General features: G+C 44.9%; 1 protein-coding gene across 2 annotated transcripts; it reads right to left on the bottom strand.

Annotated features, from left to right (window-relative positions):
- Positions 1-466: 466 nt before the first annotated feature.
- LOC311130570 (selenocysteine lyase-like) lies at positions 467-20683 on the bottom strand. 2 transcript variants are annotated; one of them, XM_084163336.1, is made up of 13 exons: positions 20580-20683; positions 19699-19955; positions 19162-19271; positions 18651-18751; positions 18287-18482; positions 15391-15518; positions 13154-13306; positions 12749-12855; positions 12422-12458; positions 10917-11000; positions 10531-10633; positions 4625-4700; positions 467-1291 (listed from the first exon to the last, which is right to left on the bottom strand). In XM_084163336.1, the coding sequence occupies exons 2-13, from the start codon at positions 19950-19952 to the stop codon at positions 1138-1140; spliced, it is 1503 nt and encodes a 500-aa protein (XP_084019462.1). In that variant the 5' UTR covers positions 19953-19955; positions 20580-20683; the 3' UTR covers positions 467-1137. The 2 variants fall into 2 exon arrangements, with proteins under 2 accessions (XP_084019462.1, XP_084019463.1); XM_084163337.1 differs by lacking the exon at positions 19699-19955 and having other exon boundaries at positions 20580-20614.
- Positions 20684-20916: the final 233 nt, after the last annotated feature.

Genomic DNA, 20916 nt, shown 5'->3' with positions numbered 1-20916 from the left:
CACCATCCCCAGGACCACCATCCCCAGGACCCCCACCCCCAGGACCACCATCCCCAGGACCACCCTCCCCAGGACCCCCAGGACCACCATCCCCAGGACCACCACCCCCAGGACCACCACCCCCAGGACCACCATCCCCAGGACCACCACCCCCAGGACCACCACCCCCAGGACCACCACCCCCAGGACCACCATCCCCAGGACCACCATCCCCAGGACCACCATCCCCAGGACCACCACCCCCAGGACCACCATCCCCAGGACCACCACCCCCAGGACCACCATCCTCAGGACCACCACCCCCAGGACCACCACCCCCAGGACCACCACCCCCAGGACCACCATCCCCAGGACCACCACCCCCAGGACCACCACCCCCAGGACCACCAGTAAGTCGCTTTGGATAAAAGCGTCTGCTAAGTGGCATATTATTATTATTATTACTTGTTAGATATTACTGCACTGTCGGAGCTAGAAGCCAAGCATTTCGCTACAACCGCTATACCATCTGCTAAATATGTGTATTTGACCAATAACATTTGATTTGATTTTGATTTGATAAAGCCATCCATCTAGTCACATCATTCAAGTCAGTTTGAATACGTTTTTTCCAGTCTTAAACATTGGAAACATTTTCTCCTGAATTAAATTAATAAACACAAAAGGTATACATTAGGTCTACATACAAATATCAAACACCTTTCACAAAGGACACAATTTATTTAAATTTGCAAAATAAATTCTCATTGTAGAATTTACAAGGTATTGCTTTAAATGATTTACTCTTTGTAACACAGCAGATCAAAGTACTATCAGGTGTATATTGTGTAGCTCAATCAACCAATCAGTCAATCAGTCTGTAGCTCAATCAACCAATCAGTCAATCAGTCTGTAGCTCAATCAACCAATCAGTCAATCAGTCTGTAGCTCAATTAACCAATCAGTAAATCAGTCTGTAGCTCAATCAACCAATCAGTCAATCAGTCTGTAGCTCAATCAACCAATCAGTCAATCAGTCTGTAGCTCAATCAACCAATCAGTAAATCAGTCTGTAGCTCAATCAACCAATCAGTCAATCGATCGATCAATCAATCAATCAATCAATCAATCAATCAATCAATCAATCAATCAATGTGATCAGTTGAGTCCCTGCAGCTTCTCTACAGCGTTCTTCAGGTCGTCCACCACCAGGCCTACCTCAGCCCTGCTGGTGCTTCTCCCCACACTCAGCCTCAGGGCATTAGCTGCCACCTCCTCAGGGATGCCACAGCTCAGCAGGATATGGGAGGGCCTGAGGGACAAACAGAGTGAAAACTAACAGTGTCAACAAAACAAAATGCTTCCACTAAACAGGGGTGATGTATTTTGTTGTTTGTAATTAATGTGCATGCTTTCTATATATATATAATGACTATATATACAGTATATATATATATTTTGTAACGGTCTTAAGTTTGGCTAAGGGCAGTTCTTGTGACTGTAAAGTTACTGTAGGTCTATGATGTAGCTAGTTACTGTAGGTCTATGATGTAGCTAGTTACTGTAGCTCTATGATGTAGCTAGTTACTGAAGGTCTATGATGTAGCTAGTTACTGTAGGTCTATGATGTAGCTAGTTACTGAAGGTCTATGATGTAGCTAGTTACTGTAGCTCTATGATGTAGCTAGTTACTGTAGGTCTATGATGTAGCTAGTTACTGTAGCTCTATGATGTAGCTAGTTACTGAAGGTCTATGATGTAGCTAGTTACTGTAGGTCTATGATGTAGCTAGTTACTGAAGGTCTATGATGTAGCTAGTTACTGTAGGTCTATGATGTAGCTAGTTACTGAAGGTCTATGATGTAGCTAGTTACTGAAGGTCTATGATGTAGCTAGTTACTGTAGGTCTATGATGTAGCTAGTTACTGTAGGTCTATGATGTAGCTAGTTACTGTAGCTCTATGATGTAGCTAGTTACTGTAGGTCTAATGATGTAGCTAGTTACTGAAGGTCTATGATGTAGCTAGTTACTGTAGCTCTATGATGCAGCTAGTTACTGTAGGTCTATGGTGTAGCTAGTTACTGTAGCTCTATGATGTAGCTAGTTACTGTAGGTCTATGATGTAGCTAGTTACTGTAGGTCTATGATGTAGCTAGTTACTGTAGCTCTATGATGTAGCTAGTTACTGTAGGTCTATGATGTAGCTAGTTACTGTAGGTCTATGATGTAGCTAGTTACTGAAGGTCTATGATGTAGCTAGTTACTGTAGGTCTATGATATACAGTAGCTAGTTACTATAGGTCTATGATGTAGCTAGTTACTGTAGGTCTATGATGTAGCTAGTTACTGTAGGTCTATGATGTAGCTAGTTACTGTAGGTCTATGATGTAGCTAGTTACTGTAGGTCTATGATGTAGCTAGTTACTGAAGGTCTATGATGTAGCTAGTTACTGTAGGTCTATGATGTAGCTAGTTACTGAAGGTCTATGATGTAGCTAGTTACTGTAGGTCTATGATGTAGCTAGTTACTGTAGGTCTATGATGTAGCTAGTTACTGTAGGTCTATGATGTAGCTAGTTACTGAAGGTCTATGATGTAGCTAGTTACTGTAGGTCTATGATGTAGCTAGTTACTGTAGGTCTATGATGTAGCTAGTTACTGTAGGTCTATGATGTAGCTAGTTACTGTAGGTCTATGATGTAGCTAGTTACTGTAGCTCTATGATGTAGCTAGTTACTGTAGCTCTATGATGTAGCTAGTTACTGAAGGTCTATGATGTAGCTAGTTACTGTAGGTCTATGATGTAGCTAGTTACTGTAGGTCTATGATGTAGCTAGTTACTGAAGGTCTATGATGTAGCTAGTTACTGTAGTTCTATGATGTAGCTAGTTACTGTAGGTCTATGATGTAGCTAGTTACTGTAGGTCTATGATGTAGCTAGTTACTGTAGGTCTATGATGTAGCTAGTTACTGTAGCTCTATGATGTAGCTAGTTACTGTAGGTCTATGATGTAGCTAGTTACTGTAGGTCTATGATGTAGCTAGTTACTGTAGCTCTATGATGTAGCTAGTTACTGTAGCTCTATGATGTAGCTAGTTACTGAAGGTCTATGATGTAGCTAGTTACTGTAGGTCTATGATGTAGCTAGTTACTGTAGGTCTATGATGTAGCTAGTTACTGAAGGTCTATGATGTAGCTAGTTACTGTAGTTCTATGATGTAGCTAGTTACTGTAGGTCTATGATGTAGCTAGTTACTGTAGGTCTATGATGTAGCTAGTTACTGTAGGTCTATGATGTAGCTAGTTACTGTAGCTCTATGATGTAGCTAGTTACTGTAGGTCTATGATGTAGCTAGTTACTATAGGTCTATGATGTAGCTAGTTACTGTAGCTCTATGATGTAGCTAGTTACTGAAGGTCTATGATGTAGCTAGTTACTGAAGGTCTATGATGTAGCTAGTTACTGTAGGTCTATGATGTAGCTAGTTACTGTAGGTCTATGATGTAGCTAGTTACTGTAGGTCTATGATGTAGCTAGTTACTGTAGTTCTATGATGTAGCTAGTTACTGTAGGTCTATGATGTAGCTAGTTACTGTAGGTCTATGATGTAGCTAGTTACTGTAGGTCTATGATGTAGCTAGTTACTGTAGCTCTATGATGTAGCTAGTTACTGTAGGTCTATGATGTAGCTAGTTACTATAGGTCTATGATGTAGCTAGTTACTGTAGCTCTATGATGTAGCTAGTTACTGAAGGTCTATGATGTAGCTAGTTACTGAAGGTCTATGATGTAGCTAGTTACTGTAGGTCTATGATGTAGCTAGTTACTGTAGGTCTATGATGTAGCTAGTTACTGTAGGTCTATGATGTAGCTAGTTACTGTAGGTCTATGATGTAGCTAGTTACTGTAGGTCTATGATGTAGCTAGTTACTGTAGCTCTATGATGTAGCTAGTTACTGTAGGTCTATGATGTAGCTAGTTACTGTAGGTCTATGATGTAGCTAGTTACTGTAGGTCTATGATGTAGCTAGTTACTGAAGCTCTATGATGTAGCTAGTTACTGTAGGTCTATGATGTAGCTAGTTACTGTAGGTCTATGATGTAGCTAGTTACTGTAGGTCTATGATGTAGCTAGTTACTGTAGGTCTATGATGTAGCTAGTTACTGTAGGTCTATGATGTAGCTAGTTACTGAAGGTCTATGATGTAGCTAGTTACTGTAGGTCTATGATGTAGCTAGTTACTGTAGGTCTATGATGTAGCTAGTTACTGTAGGTCTATGATGTAGCTAGTTACTGTAGGTCTATGATGTAGCTAGTTACTGTAGGTCTATGATGTAGCTAGTTACTGTAGGTCTATGATGTAGCTAGTTACTGTAGGTCTATGATGTAGCTAGTTACTGAAGGTCTATGATGTAGCTAGTTACTGTAGGTCTATGATGTAGCTAGTTACTGTAGGTCTATGATGTAGCTAGTTACTGTAGGTCTATGATGTAGCTAGTTACTGTAGGTCTATGATGAAGCTAGTTATTGTAGGTCTATGATATACAGTAGCTAGTTATTGTAGGTCTATGATATACAGTAGCTAGTTATTGTAGGTCTATGATATACAGTAGCTAGTAACTGTAGGCGTCAGGTATTTACCGGTCTCCTCTGTGTGAATGGCATGCAGCCCCAACACTGGCCAGCAGTCTTCTACAGCTGGACAATACCTTCCTCCCTACAGTACAGTACCGGGGGACAGAAGAGACATGAATCATTAACAGCCGCTGTAGTTTATAAATAGCCACAGCAACGCAGGTCGTGACCTCGCGACGATGTAGGGTTAGAGATACTGCACAGCAGGGGTTCTTCTTCACTGTTTTCCTGGGAACCAAATGAGAAATTCACTGTTTTCCTGGGAACCAAATGAGAAATTCACTGTTTTCCTGGGAACCAAATGAGAAATTCACTGTTTTCCTGGGAACCAAATGAGAAATTCACTGTTTTCCTGGGAACCAAATGAGAAATTCACTGTTTTCCTGGGACCCAAGCTCATGAAAACATGCCCCGTTTTGACTGAGAACACATTCTCATTTACAGCAACGACCTGTGGAATACTTACAGGGGAGAGGAGGAGGGATGAATGAGCCCATTTGTAAGCTATTTAAAATAAAGTTGTTTGTGAGACAACTCATCATTCCATCATTTTTTGTTCCCGCTTATTGAAAGTGCTGCTGCGGGAGATTTTCCCCTGACTGCCCGTTACGCAATTCAAGGATTACGTTACGCAATTCTACCATTACTTGTTAAAAGTAATGTTTACTGCAACTTTTGACAGTAGCCTATGTTTAGGTCTCTATTATTGGCTGTTTGGGTTGCCAGGAGGGATTGTCCGATGGCACAATTTATTTTGCATACACTTTGTTCATGTAAAGCAGAAACATATCAGGTTTGTTTAAACTTCCTATTGGATTAGTCTATATTTTCTTCTTCTTTTTCTTTTTTTTTTTTTAGGGGGTAGATCAGCTTTAATATTGCAGATAGATTGTAACTTCCATCAATGTAATTGTCTGCATCACTTCCAATCCCCCATATGATTTTTTTTCTCGCAAATATATATATATGCTAAACCATCCTTTGTGACATCACGATGTCGTCACCATCGACAACAGCTGTCAAACATCGTCGACAGACGATACAATCGTAAAAATCGCCCAACCCTACTTGGCACGTGCCCTGCGTGCCCGGTCGGTATTCAGCCATGATTACTACAAGTGTAGATAACTGGCTAGACTAACTTACCAATCTACAAAATGTTAGCTGGCATGGGCTAATTGAGTGACTGTCAGTGACTGACGTAACAAGATAATAACTGCTGATGCACAAGCACATTTAGAAATTCCACCTCGATTATTCTAACTCTCAACAGGAAGTTGAGAACCCTGACAGAGTTCCCCCCCCCCCCCCCCCACACTCCCCAAAAAACTAAACAATATATATACAGTTGAAGTCGGAAGTTTACATACACCTTAGCCAAATACATTTAAACTCAGTTTTTCAAGATTCCTGACATTTAATCCTCGTAAAAATTCCCTGTCTTAGGACAGTTAGGATCACCACTTTATTTTAAGAATGTGAAATGTCAGAATAATAGTAGAGAGAATTATTTATTTCAGCTTTTATTTCTTTCATCACATTCCCAGTGGGTCAGAAGTTTACATACACTCAATAAGTATTTGGTAGCGTTGCCTTTTAATTGTTTAACTTGGGTCAAACGTTTCGGGTAGCCTTCCACAAGCTTCCCACAATAAGTTGGGTGAATTTTGGCCCATTCCTCCTGACAGAGCTGGTGTAACTGAGTCAGGTTTGTAGGCCTCCTTGCTCGCACACGCTTTTTCAGTTCTGCCCACACATTTTCTATATGATTGAGGTCAGGGCTTTGAGATGGCCACTCCAATACCTTGACTTTGTTGTCCTTAAGACATTTTGCCACAACTTTGCTTGGGGTCATTGTCCATTTGGAAGACCCATTTGCGACCAAGCTTTAACTTCCTGACTGATGTCTTGAGATGTTGCTTCAATATATCCACATAATTTTCCTTCCTCATGATGCCATCTATTTTGTGAAGTGCACCAGTCCCTCCTGCAGCAAAGCACCCCCACAGCATGATGCTGCCACCCCCGTGCTTCACAGTTGGGATGGTGTTCTTCAGCTTGCAAGCATCCCCCTTTTCCCTCCAAATATAATGATGGTCATTATGGCCAAACATTTCTATTGTTGTTTCATCAGACCTGAGGACATTTCTCCAAAAAGTACGATCTTTGTCACCATGTGCACTTGAAAACCATAGATATAGGACTTGTTTTACTGTGGATATAGATACTTTTGTACCTGTTTCCTCCAGCATCTTCACAAGGTCCTTTGCTGTTGTTCTGGGATTGATTTGCACTTTTCGCACCAAAGTATTTTAATCTCTAGGAGACAGAACGGGTCTCCTTCCTGAGCGGTATGATGGCTGCGTGGTCCCATGGTGTTTATACTTGCATACTATTGTTTGTACAGATGAACGTGGTACCTTCAGGCGTTTGGAAATTGCTCCCAAGGATGAACCAGACTTGTGGAGGTCTACAACTTTTTTTCTGAGGTCTTGGCTGATTTCTTTTCATTTTCCCATGATGTCAAGCAAAGAGGCACTGAGTTTGAAGGTAGGCCTTGAAATACATCCACAGGTACACCTCCAATTGACTCAAATGATGTCAATTAGCCTATCAGAAGCTTCTAAAGCCATGACATAATTTTCTGGTATTTTCCAAGCTGTTTAAAAGCACAGTCAACTTAGTGTATGTAAACTTCTGACCCACTGGAATTGTGATACAGTGAATTATAAGTGAAATAATCTGTCTGTAAACAATTGTTGGAAAGATTACTTGTGTCATGCACAAAGTAGATTTCCTAACCGACTTGCCAAAACTATAGTTTGTTAACAAGACATTTGTGGAGTGGTTGAAAAACAAGTTTGAATGACTCCAACCTAAGTGTATGTAAACTTCCGACTTCAACTGTATATACTGTACAAAAAATACGGAACAAAAATATAAACGCAACATGTAAAGTGTTGGTCCCATGTTTCATGAGCAGAAATAAAAGATTCCAGAAATGTTCCATACGCACAAAAAGCTGATTTCTCTCAAATGTGCACAAATGTGTTTACATCCCTGTTAGTGAGCAATTCTCCTTTGCCAAGATAAACCATCCACCTGACAGGTGTGGCATATCAAGAAGCTGATTAAACAGCAACATCATTACACAGGTGCACCTTGTGCTGGGGACAATAAAAGGCCAGTCTAAAATGTGTAGTTTTGTCACACAACACAATGCCACAGATGTCTCAAGTTTTGAGGGAGCGTGCAATTGGCATGCTGATTGCAGGGATGTCCACAAGAGCGGTTGCCAGATAATTTAATGTTAATTGCTCTACCATAAGCCGCCTCCAATGTCGTTTTAGAGAATTTGACAGTATGTCCAACCGGCCTCACAACCACAGACCACGTGTAACTACGTCAGCCCAGGACCTCCACATCCGGCTTCTTCACCTGCGGGATCGTCTGAGACCAGCCACCCAGACAGCTGATGAAAGTGAGGAGTATTTCTGTCTGTAATAAAGCCCTAATGTGGGGAAAACATTCTGACTGGCTGGGCCTGGCTCCCCAGCGGATGGGCCTGACCCCCAAGCGGGTGGGCCTAAGCCCTCCCAGGTCCACCCATGGCTGTGCCCCTGCCCATTCATGTGAAATCCATAGATTAGGGCATAATGAATTTATTTCAATTTACTGACTTCATTATATGAACTGTAACTCAGTAAAATCACTGAAATTGTTGCATGTTGCGTTTATATTTTAGTTCAGGGGTATGAGTAAGGGGTATGAATAGTGCATTCGGAAACTATTCATACCCCTTAAGTTACGGCCTTATTCTAAAATGGATTAAATTGTTTTTTCCCCCCTCATCAATCTACACACAATACCCTATAATGACAATGCATTTTAATACATGTTGTTAGACATTTTTGCTAATTTATATTTAAAAAAAACCTGACATATCACATTTACATAAGTATTCAGACCCTTTACTCAGTACTTTGTTGAAGCATCTTTGGCAGCGATTACAGCATTGAGTCTTCTTGGGTATGACGCTACAAGCTTGGCACATCTGTATTTGGGGAGTTTCTCCCATTCTTCTTTGCAGATCCTCTCAAGCTCTGTCAGGTTGGATGGGGAGCGTTGCTGCACAGCTATTTTCAGGTCTCTCCAGAGATGTTCGATCGGGTTCAAGTCCGGGCTCTGTCTGGGTCACTCAAGGACATTCAGAGACTTGTCCCGAAGCCACTCCTGCATTGTCTAGGCTGTGTGCTTAGGGTCGTTGTCCTGTTGGAAGGTGAACCTTCACCCCAGTCTGAGGTCCTGAGCACTCCGGAGCAGGTTTTCATCAAGGATCTCTGTACTTTGTTCAGTTCATCTTTCCCTCTATCCTGACTAGTCTCCCAGTCCCTGCCGCTGAAAAACATCCCCACAGTATGATGCTTCCACCACCATGCTTCACCATAGGGATGGTACCAGGTTTCCTCCAGATGTGACACTTGGCATTCAGGCCAAAGTGTTCAATCTTGGTTTCATCAGACCAGAGAATCTTGTTTCTCATGGTCTGAGAGTCCTTTAGGTGCCTTTTGGCAAACTTCAAGTGGGCTGTCATGTGCCTTTTACTGAGGAGTGGCTTCCGTCTGGCCACTCTACAATAAAGGCCTGATTGGTGGAGTGCTGCAGAGATGGTTGTCCTTCTGGAAGGTTCTCCCATCTCCACAGAGGAACTCTAGAGCTCTGTCAAGAGTGACCCATCGGGTTCTTGGTTACCTCCCTGACCAAGGCCCTTCTCCCCCGATTGCTCAGTTTAACCCGGGCGGCCAGCTCTAGGAAGAGTCTTGGTGGTTCCAAACTTCTTCCATTTAAGAATGATGAAGGCCACTGTGTTCTTGGGGACCTTCAATGCTGCAGAAATGTTTTGGTACCCTTCCCCAGATCTGTGCCTTGACACAATCCTGTCTCGGAGCTCTACGGACAATTCCTTCGACCTCATGGCTTGGTTTTTACTCTGACATGCACTGTCAACTGTGGGACCTTATATAGACAGCTGGGTGCCTTTCCAAATCATGTCCAATCAGTTGAATTTACCACAGGTGGACTCCAATCAAGTTGTAGAAACATCTCAAGGATGATCAATGGAAACAGGATGCACCTGAGCTCAATTTCGAGTCTCATAGCAAAGGGTCTGAATACTTCTGTAAATAAGGTATTTCTGTTGTTTGTTTTTTTATACATTTGCTAAAATTTCTAAAAATCTGTTTTCGCTTTGTCATTATGGGGTATTATGTGTAGATTGCTGAGGATTTGTTTTTAAATCCATTTTAGAATAAGGCTGTAACGTAATAAAATGTGGAAAAAGTCAAGGGGTCTGAATACTTTCCGAAGTAATGTGCAACAATTTCAATGATTTTACTGAGTTACAGTTCATATAATGAAGTCAGTCGATTGAGATAAATAAATTAGGCCCTAGACTATGGATTTCACATGAATGGGCAGGGGCACAGCCATGGGTGGGACTGGGAGGGCTTAGGCCCACCCACTTGGGAGCCAGGCCCAGCCAGTCATAATGAGTTTTTCCCCACAAAAGTCAATGGGTCTGAATACTTTCCGAAGGCACTGTATATATTGATTTTTTTAGTCTGCAATGTCGCAACCCACCATTAACATGTCCGCGACCCAACCCATACTTTAACAAAGGCTGCTGTACAGGGTGGCAGATTGACAGAGACAAATCCCACAGCAAGAAGGGTAGAGACAAGGACGAGGCCAGTGTGACTCTGCAGCTCAATTCAGAGTCCACATCCACGGAGCTGTGATAGTCCACTGGCCAATTATTACATATTTACCAATGTAGTTTCACTGGCTGTTATTGCGTGGCCGACGTATGTAACAAAAGAGACTGCACAGCTCAATAGCACATTTCTACTAACCCTGTAGTCCAGGACCCAGAACGGACACGTTACAGGTGTTGGGGAGGGTCTCTGAGTCAGGGAAATGACTGTTGAAATGGATCCTCTCTCTCCCAAAGACGGCCTGGCAACACACAACAGCAAAGATGTGGACATAGAATTAATAAGATTTACTATACTGTACATTGACTTCACTCACGAAACAGTAAATTCTAAGGAAAACAGGCCACTATCTACAAGGAAAATAAATGTTGGTTCTACATTGAAACTACTGAACAAATCTCCAAAACAGCTTCCAGAACAGTGTCAACACAGGCTATAAATAATTTCTGAAATCCAACAAAAACATTGATGCTTGTGATAGTCTAAGACGGATGGATTAACAGACTAACGTTCTGTTACTATACCTCTAGTCGTTCCTCCAGGTAGTCCCTTGTATCCAGCATATGAGTCTCATACTCAGTCAGGTTAGAGTTCACCAGCTCTGCTGCCTAGTAGATAGACAACTCTTTAGTTCACCAATTCTGCTGCCTAGTAGAGAGACAACTCTTTAGTTCAGCTACAGACTCTGCTGCCTAGTAGAGAGACAACTCTTTAGTTCACCAGCTCTGCTACCTAGTAGAGACAACTCTTTAGTTCACCAACTCTGCTGCCTAGTAGAGAGACAACTCTTTAGTTCACCAACTCTGCTGCCTAGTAGAGAGACAACTATTTAGTTCACCAGCTCTGCTGCCTAGTAGAGAGACAACTCTTTAGTTCACCAGCTCTGCTGCCTAGTAGAGAGACAACTCTTTAGTTCACCAACTCTGCTGCCTAGTAGAGAGACAACTCTTTAGTTCACCAACTCTGCTGCCTAGTAGAGAGACAACTCTTTAGTTCACCAACTCTGCTGCCTAGTAGAGAGACAACTCTTTAGTTCACCAGCTCTGCTGCCTAGTAGAGAGACAACTCTTTAGTTCACCAACTCTGCAGCCTAGTAGAGAGACGACTCTTTAGTTCAGCTACAGACTCTGCTGCCTAGTAGAGAGACAACTCTTTAGTTCACCAGCTCTGCTGCCTAGTAGAGAGACAACTCTTTAGTTCACCAACTCTGCTGCCTAGTAGAGAGACAACTCTTTAGTTCACCAACTCTGCTGCCTAGTAGAGAGACAACTCTTTAGTTCAGCTACAGACTCTGCTGCCTAGTAGAGAGACAACTCTTTAGTTCACCAACTCTGCTGCCTAGTAGAGCGACAACTCTTTAGTTCAGCTACAGGCTCTGCATCATCACATCATATAGACACCATGAATATGGTTTGCTTTAGCAATACTTATATAACTGTATTTGGCCACCAGTTTTAGTAAAATACATATTGAGTACATAAAATACATATTCGACCCTGCGGCTTATATAACGGTGCGGCTAATCTATGGATTTTTACAGCTAACGGCCACTAGAAGACCTCCTAAATCTATGGATTTTACAGGTTACAGCCCACCAACTTTAACTCTATGGGCTCTATGACCGGTCCGCGCCCCCCCACCTTTAAGCGGCGGGCTCCAGCAGGAAAAGCTGGAGGCCGGAAAAGAGTGAGACAGGTAGCGCGCAAAAGTAAAAGTGGAACCGAGAGTGGTACGAGAGACAGAACGAGAGCAAGACAGACAGACATTACGAGAGCGAGACAGTTTGTCTCTTTCCCGACAATCCCCTCTGTGCACGAACCCTTACATATGGTAATTAAACATTAAAACACCTGCGGTTTATAGTCCAGTGCGGCTTATATATGTACACATCATTCAATATCATTCAATTTAGCTGCTGCGGCTTATACTCCGGTGCGCCTTATAGTGCGGAAAATACGGTAGTAGAAAGGGTCATAACGTGTCGTTACACAAATGGACTAATTAATACTGTAATGATTCCATACTGTACCTTTCCAAGGCCAGCGATCATGGGTGTGTTCTCAGTGCTAAAACAAGCCAAACATGAAAATACAGTGCTATTACTTCATCACTTGTAATATCTTCATCTGTTGTTCATTATAACTTCAGTGTTTTTTTTATTTATACATACATAATAGCTATTTAAATGGTCAAAATATCTCAGTGTGGCGAGTAATTGAGTATCAATGGCACCCTATTCCCTATATAGTGATGCACTAGTTTTGACCAGAGCCTTATGGACCCTGGTCAAAAGTAGTGCACTACATAGGGAATAGGGTGCCATTTTGGGAAGCACACATAATTACTTGAATGATACCCTGGTCTGAAGCTCCTCTCCTGTCCCCCTCCAAACAACATGGGGTAGAGTGGTGTGGTTGTTCCTGGGCCGTTCACATACAGCGCCCCTATCCTCGGTGCGTAGAACTGGAAACCAAAGTGACGGAATAAAAACCTTCTAAGATTCTCAGAACTCAACACAAGAACTCATCTTCCCAGAATGCAACAGAAGACATAGCCAATCACAGTATCCATGGGTGAATCTTTAAATTGTATTTCCTTGATTCCTCGCATCTTGACCCGTACCTCAAAACGCATTGGAGGAGAAGATCTTAGGGTCACTCCCCTCTGACCCTCTCCTCCAATACGTTTTGAGAAGAACATAAGGAATCAAGGAAACACATTTCAGATTTGCCTGAAGTCCAGAAGTGACCTGACCCCTGACCTTGTGTCCTACAATGGTGAGGTAATCCACTCCCAGGTCAAGGGCGTCGACCCGCACCTTGCCTATGGCCTGGGCCGCGTCAGTGTGTAGGAGGATTCTATGTTGACGCTGTCTGTTGACAAATCTGATCCTCTGACAGAGCTCTCTGATTGGCTGTCAGGAGAAACACATACAGTAGTGCAGTCATAATACTGTTAGTAATATCTGTGATTGAGATACACTACATGACCAAAAGTATGTGGACACCTGCTCGTCCAACATCTCATTCCAAAATCATTCATATGGAGTTGGTCCCCCCCCCCCTTTGCTGCTATAACAGCCTCCACTCTTCTGGGAAGGCTTTCCACTAGATGTTGGAACATTGCTGCGGGGACTTGCTTCCATTCAGCCACGAGAGCATTAGTGAGGTCGGGCACTGATGTTGGGCGATTAGGCATGGCTCGCAGTCGGAGCTCCAATTCATCCCAAAGGTGTTCGATGGGGTTGAGGTCAGGGCTCTGTGCAGGCCAGTCAAGTTCTTGCACATCGATCTCGACAAACCATTTCTGTATGGACATCACTTTGTGTACGGGGGCACTGTCATGCTGAAACAGGAAAGGGCCTTCCCCAAACTGTTGCCTAACAGTTGAAGCACAGAATTGTCTAGAACGTCATTGTATGCTGTAGCGTTAAGATTTCCCTTCACTGGAACTAAGGGGCCTAGCTCGAACCATGAAAAACAGCCCCAGACCATTATTCCTCCTCCTCCAAACTTTACATTTGGCACAATGCATTGGGGCAGGTAGCGTTCCCCTGGCAGCCGCCAAACCCAGATTCGTCCATCGGACTGCCAGATGGTGAAGCGTGATTCATCACTCCAGAGAACGCGTTTCCACTACTCCAGAGTCCAATGGCGGCAAGCTTTACACCACTCCAGCCGACGCTTGGCATTGCGCATGGTGATCTTAGGCTTGTGTGCGGCTGCTCCGCCATGGAAACCCATTTCATGAAGCTCCCGACGAACAGTTATTGTGCTGACGTTGCTTCCAGAGGAAGTTTGGAACTCGGTAGTGAGTGTTGCAACCGAGGACAGACAATTTTTTATGCTCTTCAGCACTCAGCGGTCCCGTTCTGTGAGCTTGTGTGGCCTACCACTTCGTGGCTGAGCCGTTGTTGCTCCTAGACGTTTCCACTTCACAATAACAGCACTAACAGTTGACCGGGGCAGCTCTAGCAGGGCAGACATTTTATGAACTGACTTGTTGGAAAGGTGGCGTTCTATGACGGTGCCACGTTGAAAGTCACTGAGCTCTTCTGTAAGGCCCCATTCTACTGCCAATGTTTGTCTATGGAGATTGCATGGCTGTGTGCTTGATTTTATACATCTGTCAGTAACAAGGGTGGCTGAACTAGCCGAATCTACTCATTTGAAGGGATGTCCATATACTTTTGTATGTATAGTGTATGTTAGTAATTTACACAGTGTTAAAAACATTATGAACAACTGCTTTTTCCATGACATAGACTGACCAGGTGAAAGTGGATGTCGCTTGTTAAATCCACTTCAATCAGTGTAGATGAAGGGGAGGAGACAGGTTAAAGAAGGATTTTAAAGCCTTGAGACAATTGAGATATGGATTGTGTATGTGTGCCATTCAGAAGGTGAATGGGCAAGACAAAATATTTAAGTGCCTTTGAACAGGGTATGGTAGTAGGTGCCAGGTTTGTGTCAAGAACTGCAACGCTGCTGGGTTTTTCCACGCTCAACAGTTTCCCGTGTGTATCAAGAATGGTCCACCACCCATATGACATCCAGCCAACTTGACACAACTGTGGGAAGCATTGGAGTCAACATGGGGCCAGCATCCCTGTGGAACGCTTTCGACACCTTGTAGAGTCCAGGCTGTTCTGAGGGCAAGGGGGGGGTGCAACTCAGTACATGTTAGTAATATACAGTATGTTAGTAATATATGTTAGTTATATACAGTATGTTAGTAATATATGTTAGTAATATACAGTATGTTAGTAATATATGTTAGTTATATACAGTATGTTAGTAATATATGTTAGTAATATACAGTATGTTAGTAATATCTGTAGTAATAAATAATAAATAGTACAGCAGTAATATCCATTGTGGTTCTGGGCAAGACGAGTGACTTGGGTTAACATTTAGGATCTGTGGACAGTTGTGTGTGTTTGTAAGGGCCATGCAGGTGTGAAAAAACTAGGTCCGTCCGTCCGTGTGTCTCCCTCACCATCAGGACTCCTGTCTCGTTGTTAGCCATCATGATAGAGATGAGACAGGTGGAGGAGCGGACAGCAGCCAGCACATCCTCCACCTCTACCCTCCCCGTCACCTTGGAAACCGCCACTGACGTCACATCTAGGACAGACAACCCAGATAGGCCTACCGTCAGGTCATTGACTATCAAGGACAACATTTGGTTTATTTATCACAGTTACTGGAAATAAAAAAAGGGTAAGGCTTTACTTTACAGTTATATCCTTATTACAGTATCATTATTTTTGTATGTACAGTATTGAGATAATAAAGTTCTCGTTACACTGTTAAGTGTTATATGTTATAAATATCACCATCATCATCATCATCTCAATCTCAACATCATTCTCCTCCTCATCCGTAAATAAATATAAAATCCAGAACAAGGAGTGTTAAACCCCGCTACCTGCCGTGTTAAACCCCGCTACCTGCCGTGTTAAACCCCGCTACCTGCCGTGTTAAACCCCGCTACCTGCCGTGTTAAACCCCGCTACCTGCCGTGTTAAACCCCGCTACCTGCCGTGTTAAACCCCGCTACCTGCCGTGTTAAACCCCGCTACCTGCCGTGTTAAACCCCGCTACCTGCCGTGTTAAACCCCGCTACCTGCCGTGTTAAACCCCGCTACCTGCCGTGTTAAACCCCACTACCTGCCGTGTTAAACCCCACTACCTGCCGTGTTAAACCCCACTACCTGCCGTGTTAAACCCCACTACCTGCCGTGTTAAACCCCACTACCTGCCGTGTTAAACCCCACTACCTGCCGTGTTAAACCCCACTACCTGCCGTGTTAAACCCCACTACCTGCCGTGTTAAACCCCACTACCTGCCGTGTTAAACCCCACTACCTGCCGTGTTAAACCCCACTACCTGCCGTGTTAAACCCCACTACCTGCCGTGTTAAACCCCACTACCTGCCGTGTTAAACCCCACTACCTGCCGTGTTAAACCCCACTACCTGCCGTGTTAAACCCCGCTACCTGCCGTGTTAAACCCCGCTACCTGCCGTGTTAAACCCCGCTACCTGCCGTGTTAAACCCCGCTACCTGCCGTGTTAAACCCCGCTACCTGCCGTGTTAAACCCCACTACCTGCCGTGTTAAACCCCACTACCTGCCGTGTTAAACCCCACTACCTGCCGTGTTAAACCCCGCTACCTGCCGTGTTAAACCCCGCTACCTGCCGTGTTAAACCCCGCTACCTGCCGTGTTAAACCCCGCTACCTGCCGTGTTAAACCCCGCTACCTGCCGTGTTAAACCCCACTACCTGCCGTGTTAAACCCCACTACCTGCCGTGTTAAACCCCACTACCTGCCGTGTTAAACCCCACTACCTGCCGTGTTAAACCCCACTACCTGCCGTGTTAAACCCCACTACCTGCCGTGTTAAACCCCACTACCTGCCGTGTTAAACCCCACTACCTGCCGTGTTAAACCCCACTACCTGCCGTGTTAAACCCCACTACCTGCCGTGTTAAACCCCACTACCTGCCGTGTTAAACCCCACTACCTGCCGTGTTAAACCCCACTACCTGCCGTGTTAAACCCCACTACCTGCCGTGTTAAACCCCACTACCTGCCGTGTTAAACCCCACTACCTGCCGTGTTAAACCCCACTACCTGCCGTGTTAAACCCCACTACCTGCCGTGTTAAACCCCACTACCTGCCGTGTTAAACCCCACTACCTGCCGTGTTAAACCCCACTACCTGCCGTGTTAAACCCCACTACCTGCCGTGTTAAACCCCACTACCTGCCGTGTTAAACCCCACTACCTGCCGTGTTAAACCCCACTACCTGCCGTGTTAAACCCCACTACCTGCCGTGTTAAACCCCGCTACCTGCCGTGTTAAACCCCGCTACCTGCCGTGTTAAACCCCGCTACCTGCCGTGTTAAACCCCACTACCTGCCGTGTTAAACCCCACTACCTGCCGTGTTAAACCCCACTACCTGCCGTGTTAAACCCCACTACCTGCCGTGTTAAACCCCGCTACCTGCCGTGTTAAACCCCGCTACCTGCCGTGTTAAACCCCGCTACCTGCCGTGTTAAACCCCACTACCTGCCGTGTTAAACCCCACTACCTGCCGTGTTAAACCCCACTACCTGCCGTGTTAAACCCCACTACCTGCCGTGTTAAACCCCGCTACCTGCCGTGTTAAACCCCGCTACCTGCCGTGTTAAACCCCACTACCTGCCGTGTTAAACCCCACTACCTGCCGTGTTAAACCCCACTACCTGCCGTGTTAAACCCCACTACCTGCCGTGTTAAACCCCGCTACCTGCCGTGTTAAACCCCACTACCTGCCGTGTTAAACCCCACTACCTGCCGTGTTAAACCCCACTACCTGCCGTGTTAAACCCCACTACCTGCCGTGTTAAACCCCGCTACCTGCCGTGTTAAACCCCACTACCTGCCGTGTTAAACCCCACTACCTGCCGTGTTAAACCCCACTACCTGCCGTGTTAAACCCCACTACCTGCCGTGTTAAACCCCACTACCTGCCGTGTTAAACCCCGCTACCTGCCGTGTTAAACCCCGCTACCTGCCGTGTTAAACCCCACTACCTGCCGTGTTAAACCCCACTACCTGCCGTGTTAAACCCCACTACCTGCCGTGTTAAACCCCACTACCTGCCGTGTTAAACCCCGCTACCTGCCGTGTTAAACCCCACTACCTGCCGTGTTAAACCCCACTACCTGCCGTGTTAAACCCCACTACCTGCCGTGTTAAACCCCACTACCTGCCGTGTTAAACCCCGCTACCTGCCGTGTTAAACCCCACTACCTGCCGTGTTAAACCCCACTACCTGCCGTGTTAAACCCCACTACCTGCCGTGTTAAACCCCACTACCTGCCGTGTTAAACCCCACTACCTGCCGTGGCGTCCTTCAGCAGGTGTTCAGTGGTCAGTCTGACAGAATCATGCTCTACGTTAGAGACGAGGATGTGAGGTAGAGGCCAGGCGGAGGTGCTGCCGTTGTCATGGTGATGGCTCTCCCCTCTCCGCTCTGCAGCCCTGCAGCTCTCTCTGTAGGCCTCCAGGGCACTGCGGAACACCAGGTTATTGGCCTGAAGAGAAAGGAGGAAAGTATCCCAAATGGTATGTTTCACCACTGATAGAACATGCACAAATCTCCTTCAGTCATACCAAGCACACTGCAGTGGTTTTGAGCCAGACAATACAAGCCAGATGCCCACGTTGTGTTCATGTGCAGTATAACACGACTATCGTTCTACCTCGGTCCCACCAGAGGTGAAGATGATGTCGTCTGCTTTTCCCCCGACCATTCTAGCCACATTCTCTCTCGCCTGGGTAATGATCTTCTTGGCTTTCACACCTGGAATAAGAAAGAGATGACGAATTCAAAACGCACATAGCTAAAGATATTAATACAATCAGTGGGGATGACACAAGATGGTCAACAACTAAAGACGTTAATACAATCCGTGGGGATGACAAGATAGTCAACAACTTCTGTTTTTGGTCCTCCAAGGTTGTTCCTAACCCCTCACCTGGTGCCAACCCCTCACCTGGTGCTAACCCCTCACCTGGTGCCAACCCCTCACCTGGTGCCAACCCCTCACCTGGTGCCAACCCCTCACCTGGTGCCAACCCCTCACCTGGTGCCAACCCCTCACCTGGTGCCAACCCCTCACCTGGTGCCAACCCCTCACCTGGTGCTAACCCCTCACCTGGTGCTAACCCCTCACGTGGTGCCAACCCCTCACCTGGTGCCAACACCCTCACCTGGTGTGTAGGTGCTACTAGGGTTTCCCCATGCCTCATGCAGGGCTTCAGTAACAGCCTGGATCACCTGTGGCTCCAGCGGGGTGGTGGCATTGTAGTCCATGTAGATCCTGTATTACAGAGAGGATTCAGATAAATAGTATTTAAGCATTAGTGATTAGTGGGAGAAGACAGGATGTACCATGACGTAGGCCTACTAAAACACGTCTGTGGGAGGAATCGTGTGGAGGAGTCGAAGCCGAATAGAATAGCGCATAAGGACCACTGGGACTCAATGGGGTTGTAGTGGTCTCCCATCAACATTTTTACATTTTTACATTTTAGTCATTTGGCAGACGCTCTTATCCAGAGCGATTTACAGGAGCAATTAGGGTTAAGTGCCTTGCTCAAGGGCACATCGACAGATTTTTCACCTAGTCGGCTCGGGGATTAGAACCAGCGACCTTTCGGTTACTGGCACAATGCTCTTACCCACTAAGCTACCTGCCGCCCATCAACCCCATGTATACATCTGTGACAAACAGCGATAACACGTACCTGTCCTCATCCATGTCTGGAATATATGTGTGTATACGGCCATCAAATGGAAGACCTGAGTGTGTATGCCCGTTGCCACCAACTGTGTCTGAATGGTGCGAGTGTGCATGGTGGTCATCCAACGCCCTGGAAGGAGTGAATGTGTGACCATCGGATGCCGCTGAATGGTTAGAGAGTGCACGGCCATCTACTGAGTGGTGACTGTGGTCCCTCGGTTCCCTTGTGCCGGAGCTGGCCTTCGCTGGTTCAGACATTACCTTATGGAAAGCAAAGCCTAGGTTTTACCAAAGGATATATGACTTTACGTTAAGTGGCCCAAAAGTTACCTGCAGGTAAAATGTGTAACATAATGTTATGTAATTCTATAGGGTAGGGGTTGTTCTATATACATGGGAGACAAGTCCTATTTAAATAAGGCAACGGTCCAAATAGGTCAAGAATGGGTTTGTAAACAAACTCATAAAGCTAAAAACGTCAGTCTGTTGGCCTCCTGTATCTACAATGTGACCGGTAGTCAGCTACTTTCTAACTTGTCATGCCTAACTAACTAGCTACTATGTAGCATTTCAAAGGAAACACATGCAATGACCTAGTTAGCTCTAAAGAAAGCTAACTAGCGGGTTCATTTCTTAAAATGAACCGCATTTCTATACGTTCATTCAGCACAGCATTTATCTTTGATACCCAGCTAGACCATAAAATGTCCGTTTTTAATGCATCATTCGTTGAGTGCCATAACGTTAGCTACGTGGCTGTAGAACAAGCTAAACGCTTGCTAAGCTAGCTAACGTTGTTTACTGTGGCTGGCTATTGTTGGTTTAAAACAAATATATATATGTTTATTTCATCAATTTTGAACATCACTGTGGTTAACTAAATACCTTGGCTAGATAGGCGAAGGAGGATGAGACTGAAGTAGATAGCTATACACTATCAACGACGTAGCTTCTTCCCATCCAGGTTGACGGCTCAGTTCATTAACCCTGTCCTCCCCTGTGCGGTGTCTGAATAACGTGTTGGGACATCGAAAGCTGCTGCTTCTTGTGTAGGTTCCTAGAACACAAAAACGGTTCATTTGTGCTGATTATTACAACGTTTCTATTAGGTTGCAAAACTATTTGCCTGATATTGCAAGAACATTCCCAGAACACATGTTGTATGTTCTTTGAAAGGTCCTAAAAACATTTCTCTAGGTTGTGGAAACATTGTGGGGATTTG

Source organism: Coregonus lavaretus (genome assembly GCF_964263955.1).
Source record: "Coregonus lavaretus genome assembly, chromosome: 6".
NCBI classification, from domain to species: domain Eukaryota; kingdom Metazoa; phylum Chordata; class Actinopteri; order Salmoniformes; family Salmonidae; genus Coregonus; species Coregonus lavaretus.
The sequence above is the reverse complement of the archived record's forward strand: the minus strand, read 5'-3'. Positions and strand labels throughout refer to the sequence as shown.

Bases quoted from the DNA above. Each gene is read 5' to 3' on its own strand.
- LOC311130570 (XM_084163336.1), bottom strand. From the start codon at position 19,952: ATGTCTGAACCAGCGAAGGCCAGCTCCGGCACAAGGGAACCGAGGGAC. The intron at 12,856-13,153 runs GTCAGGGGTCAG...TTTGGTTTCCAG, and splicing joins TCACCATTGTAGGACACAAG to TTCTACGCACCGAGGATAGG. The intron at 11,001-12,421 runs GTACAGTATGGA...TCTATCTACTAG, and splicing joins TGATCGCTGGCCTTGGAAAG to GCAGCAGAGCTGGTGAACTC.